The sequence below is a fragment of the Haliotis asinina genome, chromosome 12 (assembly GCF_037392515.1).
Source record: "Haliotis asinina isolate JCU_RB_2024 chromosome 12, JCU_Hal_asi_v2, whole genome shotgun sequence".
Classification (NCBI taxonomy): domain Eukaryota; kingdom Metazoa; phylum Mollusca; class Gastropoda; order Lepetellida; family Haliotidae; genus Haliotis; species Haliotis asinina.
Genome location: NC_090291.1, coordinates 37,423,652 through 37,433,165, shown reverse-complemented (window position 1 = coordinate 37,433,165; position 9,514 = coordinate 37,423,652). Strand labels below are relative to the sequence as shown.

The 9,514-nt window shown below is 38.5% G+C and overlaps 1 protein-coding gene across 1 annotated transcript; it reads left to right on the top strand.

The window, feature by feature from the left end:
- The first annotated feature begins 52 nt into the window (after window positions 1-52).
- Window positions 53-7,589, top strand: LOC137258317 (gigaxonin-like). The gene is made up of 5 exons (XM_067795951.1): window positions 53-265; window positions 2,166-2,492; window positions 3,131-3,487; window positions 4,310-4,446; window positions 5,411-7,589. The coding sequence occupies exons 1-5, from the start codon at window positions 69-71 to the stop codon at window positions 6,253-6,255; spliced, it is 1,863 nt and encodes a 620-aa protein (XP_067652052.1). The 5' UTR covers window positions 53-68; the 3' UTR covers window positions 6,256-7,589.
- The last annotated feature ends 1,925 nt before the right edge of the window (window positions 7,590-9,514 follow it).

Here is a 9,514-nt window from a genome sequence, read left to right as displayed (position 1 = left end):
ACACTTTTATTTGGTTTGAAATGAAATCTCGTTTTAATTTGTGATTAAACGTGATCTAAACATTCAAAATGGCGTCGCCGTGGCCTCCTGGCGAATGTAAACAAAATGCAAGAAAATTTTCATGTCATTTACATGCACAGAAGCTTTTGCTGGCTCTAAATGAGAACAGGCACAATGCACATCTATGTGATGCAATTGTTGTTATCGGTGAAGAGAAAAAATACGTGCAAAAGAATGTATTGTCGGCTGCCAGTCATTACTTCAGGTATTTTTTACCCAAGTTGAATCATTGTGTCATTTTCTGTCTCCTTGCTTATCTCTCTGATTAGCTATTTGATAAACTGCACTCAACACGCCGCATGTTAAAAGATGTAATAGATCATTATGATTCTGTTTTGCAGACAAATGCTCTCGCCTTATTGATCTCTCTTGCAACTTCCTATTCCGGGTTAATGACCCTAACTAATGAGGTCGTGCAGAAAGTGACCCCATCGAAAACGAACCCATGTACCCACGGGAACTTTACTCACAACATCTTTCACAGGGGAAGAACTTTGCCCACAATATAAATTTTAATATTCATCTACTTTAATACCCTGCTCCGGATGTTAATGAAACATGTTGTTAATAAAAGAAATCAAACATTTATTGCAGTTCACCAAGGCTTCTCTGCTTGTTTGTATTTCTTTTTACTAATTACAGTAAACACTTACATTGCTACTCACCCACCTTAATGCCCTGCTCATCAATACGTTGTTTTGAAAGAGATCAAACATCAATTGCATTTCAACTGCCAAAGACATCAAGCTTTATTGTGGGATGATAGATGCTCTAGCATTTCTGCCTTGTGAAGATGTGATGAGTATTTTGCAGTCTTGTTAGCTTACTTCAACTCCACCATTGTATCAGGAAGTTTTCATACCATTCAAATTCCACTGGCCATAGGAGAAGAACAGCTACCATTGACTTGAGATTAAGAAGAGTAGCACCTAGTAATATATGTCATATTTGGGATAACACTTTCTTAGTAAAGTACTATTTTCTAACACTTTTTTGGTTCAGTCCCATCTAGGATTCGAACCTGTACCCTCAGAGTCTGGCACCTAATTGCCAGCACACAAGGTCAGCCACCTAGCTCACTCAGCCACTGTGACTTCCACTAAAATGGAGGTTGGACAACTGGTAGTCTAGACTGCGTACTTTGTTTACCCCTCTGATAAGTGTACATTGACATGGCTCAATTGGCCGAAAGCTATTATTACACAATGCCATTTAGAAAGTGGTCAGATGTAACATATGTCATATTTGGGATTACACTTTCTTAGTATAGTACAAATTACAGTACTTTTTTGGTTGTGTCCCATCCGGGATTTGAACCCACACCCTCAGAGTCAGGCACCTAGTGATAAGGCACTCAGAACACAAGTCAGCGTGTTGAGATATATAAATGACATAAACATTAGTGAACACACTTTTACCCGTTCATTACTAAATGCAGGTTCTTTGTCCTTTTTGCAAATAAGCACTCATTTATGTACTCTCCATCAGTAGTGTTAAACATACATATGAAAAGTTGTCATGAACACTGCATTTTTACTTGGCGCACCAAAGGCCCAGGTTTGATTCCCCACATGGGTACAATGTGTGAAGTAGACCATACACATCATGCGTTTTCAGAACTGATTTGCTTGTTTCCATTGCACAGATATTAACTGAAAGCATGTACACACCCTTGCTGTTGTTACAAGCTTGACAAATTATGGTGATGTACTTGTTCAGTTGTCAGATTATAACTTTTTGTTTAGTAACAATGCTATTCAACTTAAGTGAAATACCCCATATGCTGTCAGGTGTAAACATTTAGTATAAATTTATTGCTCAGCAGGGTGAGAGACCTTTCAAACTTTCCCACTAGACCACAGGACCATTGAGTAGACAATAATTAGTGGTTTTGCCTGTACTTTACTGGTCCAAAGTAACATTAATAGACTTGCTTATCAATCAATAAAAAAATTCACTGGCCAACAGGACCACTGAGAACGTGTCAGTTAATGGTCCTGATGAATTTTATTGATTTTTAAATTCTCTTTCTGCACAGCATCAGTAATAAATACTAAAATAGACTTGAATTAAAAGAAACACAAGTTGATAATTTCCACTTTCAGAGCACTGTTCAACTACGGTGAGGCAACAGAAACAGAAAATGGCAAAACTGTGATCAACCTGGGATCTGTCAGTGTAACGATGGCAACCTTCACCTTGATACTGGACTTCCTGTACACTGCTGAGATCAACCTATGCCCTGACACGATCCAAGATGTCCTACAAGCAGCAGACCTGTTTCTTCTGAATGACCTGAAGGTCCTGTGCTGTGACTATCTTGACACATGCATCACACCTACCAACTGTATTGGAATTAGGGAGTTCTCTGCCCAGTATACCTGTAGTTGGCTCCTGCACAAGGTTACACGCTATTTGGATGAGCACTTCAGGTCAGCTATGCTCTCTGACAATGTACATTTGGATTAGTTTTCCTGAATCATTACACAAAACATTATGAAGGTAGATTAAAGTTTACAGATTTTCTTAACTTCTAATTGATGTACTATGCTTGATAGCTTTGTATTTATGTACATTATTTAAAATGAAATTGATAAGATGTAACACTCTAGACATGTAGCTGACATAAAATTTGTCTTACAACTACCGTGTGTAATGTAGCTTGAATTGAATGTTTATCCACTTACTCAAGGCCTGACTTTAGTTAAGCCCAGTTTGGCCTGCTGTACTAAGCTAATAAATAGCCCTCTGCATTAAATATGCTCATAGAAACAAATAAGGGAATACATGAAAGTACAATTGTTCCTTTATTTATTTCAAGGATTTCACCAACAATGTAATTTACACCTTGTGAAGAAACCTGGAACAAATAAGGGAAAACTTGTTTGAGATTGACATTTAGTTATCAAGGGAAAAACAATGTACCTCTGAGCAGCTGTGTTTGATATCGGTGCTATAAAATATTAGCATAGTAAGAATAATAATTTCAGATTCATTCTTGATGCTCAAAGTATCACATCGTAAGTATAATAATATCATGATGCATATCTGTGATTTGATGATTCCACAGGGAGGTGAGTTTCTGCGATGAGTTCCTTAGCCTCTCAGCCGATGCTGTCACAGAACTGCTCAATCGGGACACCCTTGTGATCAACTCTGAGGATGACATCCTTGATGCTATTATCCGGTGGTTTCGCTTTGATGTCCAAGGTCATCAGGCAGAGATGATTAATGCAGTGACAAGATGTGTACGTGCCGCCCAGATTTCTGAGAGTTTCCTAGAGGCATTTGAAGATCAAAGTCCTGATCTTCATCACTTAAACTTGCCAAAACTGATCAGAGATCTTCGACAGACAGCAACAGAGCTACGTCCAAGGGGATTCAGCTGTGTTCTCCTTGCGTGTGGGGGAGAAGGAAATGTGTCAGAGTAAGCCATGTTGATTTTGAAAGTAGAACACATTTAATTTGTTGTTGTGCATTCTCTGCTGAAGTCTTCTGTAATTACTAGCTAGTAAAGATGTATCTCTTTATCAGTATATACCAAATGCTAGTGTAATACATTCTTTGGTGCAATCAAGGTTGGAGTAGGTTTTGCATGTCGGTTTGTTTGTTTAATGCTGCACACAGCAATAACCCATCAATGTCGTAAATAATCAATTCTTGATCAAACAATCCAGTTATCAACATCATAAGTATCGAACTACACAACTGGAATATAATGACATGTGCCAGCTTAGTCAATAAGCCTGACCACCGGACCCCGTTGGTTGCCTCGTACAACAAGCATTGGTTGCTGAAGACCAATTCTAATCATGATCTCCACAGGAGTTATAGCTGATCTGCAGGAACTGATGCATGTTGTAATATATGTCTATGAAGAGCTTTGAATATGCTGTGTGGTAAGCCTTATGCAGAAGTGCCAGATTTGTTCACTTTGATAAACGGTTATCCACCCCTGGTTACCTCTTAACAAACGTTATCTGGGTTTCAAGCTTCTTATCAGTCAGAAGAGACTAAAACTACTTCAACTGTATTTTACTTCATATAAACTATACATTCATTTGTGAAATGACTTCAAATGAGACAATTCAAGAAGAAAACCTAATTGTAATACATTGTATTTGGTTGCAATGACTATCAATATTACAATAGCATGTTGCAATTGACTATTACTATTGCAGTAGTTGTTTTCCCCCTCTATAGTCACGTCTATAGTGTAACATAAATGTCTCGATGACATGTCTTACAGCCATAGTGATGACTCTGAAGTCAAGGCAACTGTCAACTGTGTGAAGATCTACAATCAAGGCACTTCTACCATTGGTCAGTGGATTTCATTGCCCAACATGAACAGCCCTCGGACCGGACATGGAATGGTTGAAGTTGGTTAGTATTGCCATACGTTATATATGATTTTTGGTTGTAGTCATTTTCCAGGGCATTTCGGTATCCGACTGGTTAAAACGTTTGCTCATCGTACCTATGACATGGGTTTGGTTCTGTAGGATGTGTGAATCCCATTCCTGGAATATTGCTGACAACAGCATAAATTTAGTCATTTTTCATTGCACAGATGACACTTTGGTCTAAGGCACCAAAACAGTGGCTATTTGTCTGAGTAGAGCGTCACATTAAGTGATCTATGTCACAGACCGTAGATGGGTGTTTGGCAGCTTGACACTTGAGTTTCTGGGTTGAGTCATGCCACTATCCTCCATCTTCCCAGGTCTAGAGTTTTGATAAAGCCTATGTTAGTCCCTGGAACTAAACCTATGGTTCTCTCTGTCATAATTTTGTCCATGATTGCATTTGCCAATACACAATTTTAGGCAAGCAAATGTTTTTTGCACATACTGAATCAGTGTTTGAAGTTAAGGCTATAGAGACAGGATCCTTGGGGATTTCTGCATTTGACAAATAACTAACTTTATTTTCAGAGTTAAGGTAATACAAAAGAACAAACACATGCCATTTACCCTCTCTCCCATGTTCAATGATGTAGAGATAAGTATTTACTAAGGAAGAGAGTGAATATAGGATGAGGGTTTCTGGATGTTAGCACTTCATACAGCAGAATACAGTATTCATACACACGTTTGAGATGTCTGCAGAAATCTTTGCTTGGAGAAAGTTATTCCCCTTTACCATGTTTCTGATCTGACCAGAGGATTTGGGTGCAACAGTTGGATTTTGAAGGCACACCTGGGCACCCATGGGCATGTACTTTCTTTCTTTCAATGCAGTTTGAAAACCACTGGTTGTAGGGTTGTAGCTTAAAAATGTTTCAGTTTTTGTTTTTGACAAAATCTGTACAAGTAACATTCTAACAGACTTCCTTTCTGTCTAACAGGTGGATGCATATATGTGTTTGGAGGACGAGACCATCACTGTCAAATCTTGAACACAGGCGAGAAATACAACCCCAATACTAACACATGGACTATCTGTGCACCCATGGCACATGCTCGTGTCGGCTTTGGGCTTGTAGCAGTCGACGATAACATTTACGCTATTGGTGGCAGCAATGACATGACAGATCCCTTGACCTTCATGGAAACCTACAACGTATTCTCCAACAAGTGGCAGTCCCTTCCTGATATGACAATGAAAAGAGTATGGTCAGCTTATGCTGCCGTAGGGAAGAAGATCTATGTGATTGCTGGTGGCACAGTCGGCAAGTTTTATGAAGCAGTGGAATGTTTCGACACTCGAACTGAGACATGGGTGTCTGTCTGTCCCATGAGGGAAAGACGATGTGATGCAAGAGCCGTAACAGTTGATGAGGACATTTATGTTTTTGGTGGGTTTCGTCGATTTGAATGTCCAAGCGCAATGCATTCTGGTCACAGCTTGAAATTCTGTGGCACGGAAATCTACTCTACATGTAACGATCACTGGCTCCCAATGTGTAATAAAGGCGGAGTACCAGGGATGTGTACAATGACAGATGTGTCACATATAGAGGGGGCTGTCTACAATGGGGAAGATGTGCTGGTGGTTGGTGACCTTGACATTGGCAATGCATTTCACTGTGTACGAGCTTACAACAAGATTACAAACTCATGGCGCTGTGTTGTCCAGAATAAACCCAAGAACCAAAGGTTCTACCAGGTTTGTCTTCTCCATATGCCAAATGCTGTTCTCCGGAAACTCCTGTGGGACCAAGAAAAGATGGTCTATTCTGACCTGAAATGATAAAGATTTGGGATAGTTGTACAAAGTTTCCTGACCAAAGGAAAGCTGAAGAGAAATTCATAACAAAATCGAATGTATATTTCAATATTTCCACAATCCCAACTGAAGTGTCTGTGTTTGACATTGTGTGTGTGAGTGTGTGTTGCACAGGTATGACATGACCATGTACAAGGAATTCTGTAATGAATTTCGTTTCAGCCAGTCTTGGATGATGACAGCATGTCACATTCTTGTACCCAAGATTTTATGCTTTCACCAAAGTCAATACTGTTACGTGTGTAGTATTACGGACCCGGGTTCTGTTCCACAAAGCAATCTTTGCGTCATGATTTATCATAACCCATCATTATAGTATTGGAGTTAGGATCACTTTCAAGCTAAAATCGCTTTGTGGAATGCAGCCCTGGATCTTTAGGAGTGTTTTGTCTGGCTTCTCCCAGGATGAGTTTCAGTTGCTCTGTAACGACCAGTCTACAGTGTAATGCAAAATACTAGTATCAAGCTAGAAATTGTTACTGCCATGGTCTTAGCACTAGATAATCATTATATTAAATATATTATATAGTGGTACGGGGGTTGTGGATTGGCCAAGTGGTTAATGCATTTGATTTTCAGGCAGGAGACCCAGGTTCTATTTCCCAAATATGTACAATGTGTGAAACCCATTTCTGGTGTCCCCAGCGGTGATATTGATAGATATTGCTAAAAGCAGCGTAAAACTATACTTATTTGTTCACTTTAGCGCTAAGACCCCAGCAGTGACAATATACAACTTGAGACTAGTTTTTATGAATTACAAGACCCTGTGCACTGGTGGAACAGTTGAGTGTGTGTGATTAACTGATTACAACACACAGTGGCAAAGTTTTTCATAAAATAATTTTGAACTTTAAGGCTTTTTCATTTTGCACAGGGTTTTCATTTTGACTCTCATGCCTTTAAACTATACGCCATCAGGGATATTTCTGTAAAATATTGTAAAGGGATGTATTAGACCAGGGATTCTAACTGAACACAGAGGTGAACTTGTTAATGAGTAGTATTTAGTGAAGGCTAGGAAAGTTTAAAGTGAAACTCCAATGATTGAACTTGTGATAGAGTTTGTGTCACTGTGATTTTACTGGAGATGTCACAATACATAAGTCCACCCATAGTGTCATGATACCCATGTCACGATTCGATATGTATCACATTTCGTATTTTCACAGCATCATTGTGTGAATTTAGTTACATGTTGAACATTATGAAAAGATCAAGAGATCAGAAATTAATGTCAGAGATTAAAAAGTTCACATTTTCTATCTTTATGAATGAAAAATACTCTTATAACATAAAAAAACCATGACTCATTTGTAAAATGTAAACAAAACAAAAACATTTTAAAGGGGCACTGATGCGGAGCGAATAATGTTTCTCGCCAACAGTCTAATTACGAAACCAAACCGCAAATTGATCAGCGCCCGCTCCTTCGACCGTGACGGACAAAGGAACTGGGCTCCTGTCCATATTAGCAGAATTTCTTCACCTAAACAGTCAGGAGGCCGGATGCCCATCATATGCCATTATTTAAAAATATCCATGGTATTCCTTGTCTGATCGTAACCAAATATCCCAGCAGTGTAGTTCTTTTCGGATGCTTGGATGGTATAGTTACTGATCCAATTTGATCCTATTTCTGTGTTTTTAACCTCGATATTTAATCATGTTACAATGAAAATATGATGTCTACAGGCACGTAGCAAGCCATAAGCCATTTGTTTCAGTACGGAAGATTGCAAAGCTTTATATTTAGGTAGTTTTGAGTGTTGGTTCAGCTGTGATAGCAAATATCATACGTAAATTTTGGTAGCTATGGTAGCTACAATGGTTTATTATTTATGATAATAAAAACACACAGTTGATTTATTTGAATTCGTAAACAAAAAACGATGACTGCCTTTGGTAGAGAAATCTGAAAATTTTCTTGCGTAAAAAACCCCTTATTTCACCTATTTACCCAAGTACACAGCAAATGCCTGTGTGTATTCCTTATGTAACGAAATTCCGCTGGTATCCTCAAAACATATTCGGGCCATATGTGTTTTCAGGCTGCATGCGACACAGAGATTACATCTTCCTTGCTGTAACTACTATAATTAGTAGTAACACCACTCAGGTTACTCAACAAAGGTTCCCATTTGGCATTTCTCCTGTCTGGAGTAAATACTCAACATTATAAATTAAGGTCTGTGATGGCAAATGTATTGTATGTTATGTAATATGTGCATGTAAGTGATGCAAGAGGGTTTATCAGCTGAGTTACAAAAACAAACATCGATCAAAGGATTAACCGATAACACACTGACCGATTAATTACTTTTATCTTTTAGCGGATTTGTCAAAAGGCAGTGTGTGGAGATGACTACACCCTGTCGTAAAGTGTGAGTGCAAAAACAACATCCTCCCTTCAAAGAATTAACCACCCTTGCGTTGATTGATTGATTGCTCATTATTGGTTAACTAAATTACTTAGAATAGTGGACATCATACAATTAGTTGCCAGGTGTGCTACCTTGGGAGACCAATGAGAGGTTTATCTGGTTTTCACCAGTGTGAAAGACGTGAAACGATGTGTTACTTTTTCGCAAATGAGACAGTTGTAAGACACGCGACACAGAGCAGGATTATTTACCAGCTGCAGATGAATGGAATACGATTTTTTACGTGGATATTGATGGATACATTCCTGAACAAGGTGGTAGCCTGACATTGTTGCTATAAAATTAGTCTGTTTTACATTCATTATTTGCATTTTGTTTTAATTTATTTGTTGTAGCATTCAGACAGAAAACACACACTAGATCGCGTACGTGTGTGAAATAGGATCGACATTGGCAATCTATACAATGTATAAATGTTGCTGTTATGTTAGAAATTTACTATGAGTATAAGCAGATCGTGTGTCTTTTATTAATTTTCAGAATCATACAAATATGACAATAAACTAATTAGGGTTATGAGACAAAATATAGAGACGTACATTGGCTTCGTTATTTTTCCGTCCTAATAATTTTTTACCATTTCTACCACTGACAGATGATTAACCTTCAAAGTGTTTCATTTGTTTTCATAATACATTTGTAATGAAGTAAAAATGACTTCACCTAAGCTGATCTGTCTATAATTAAACTATCAATTGCGCTTACGGACTGCGCAGCAGAGGTCACGAACCAGTCACGAATTCTGGGATATCATCCGGGTACTCACGGGAGAAAAACAA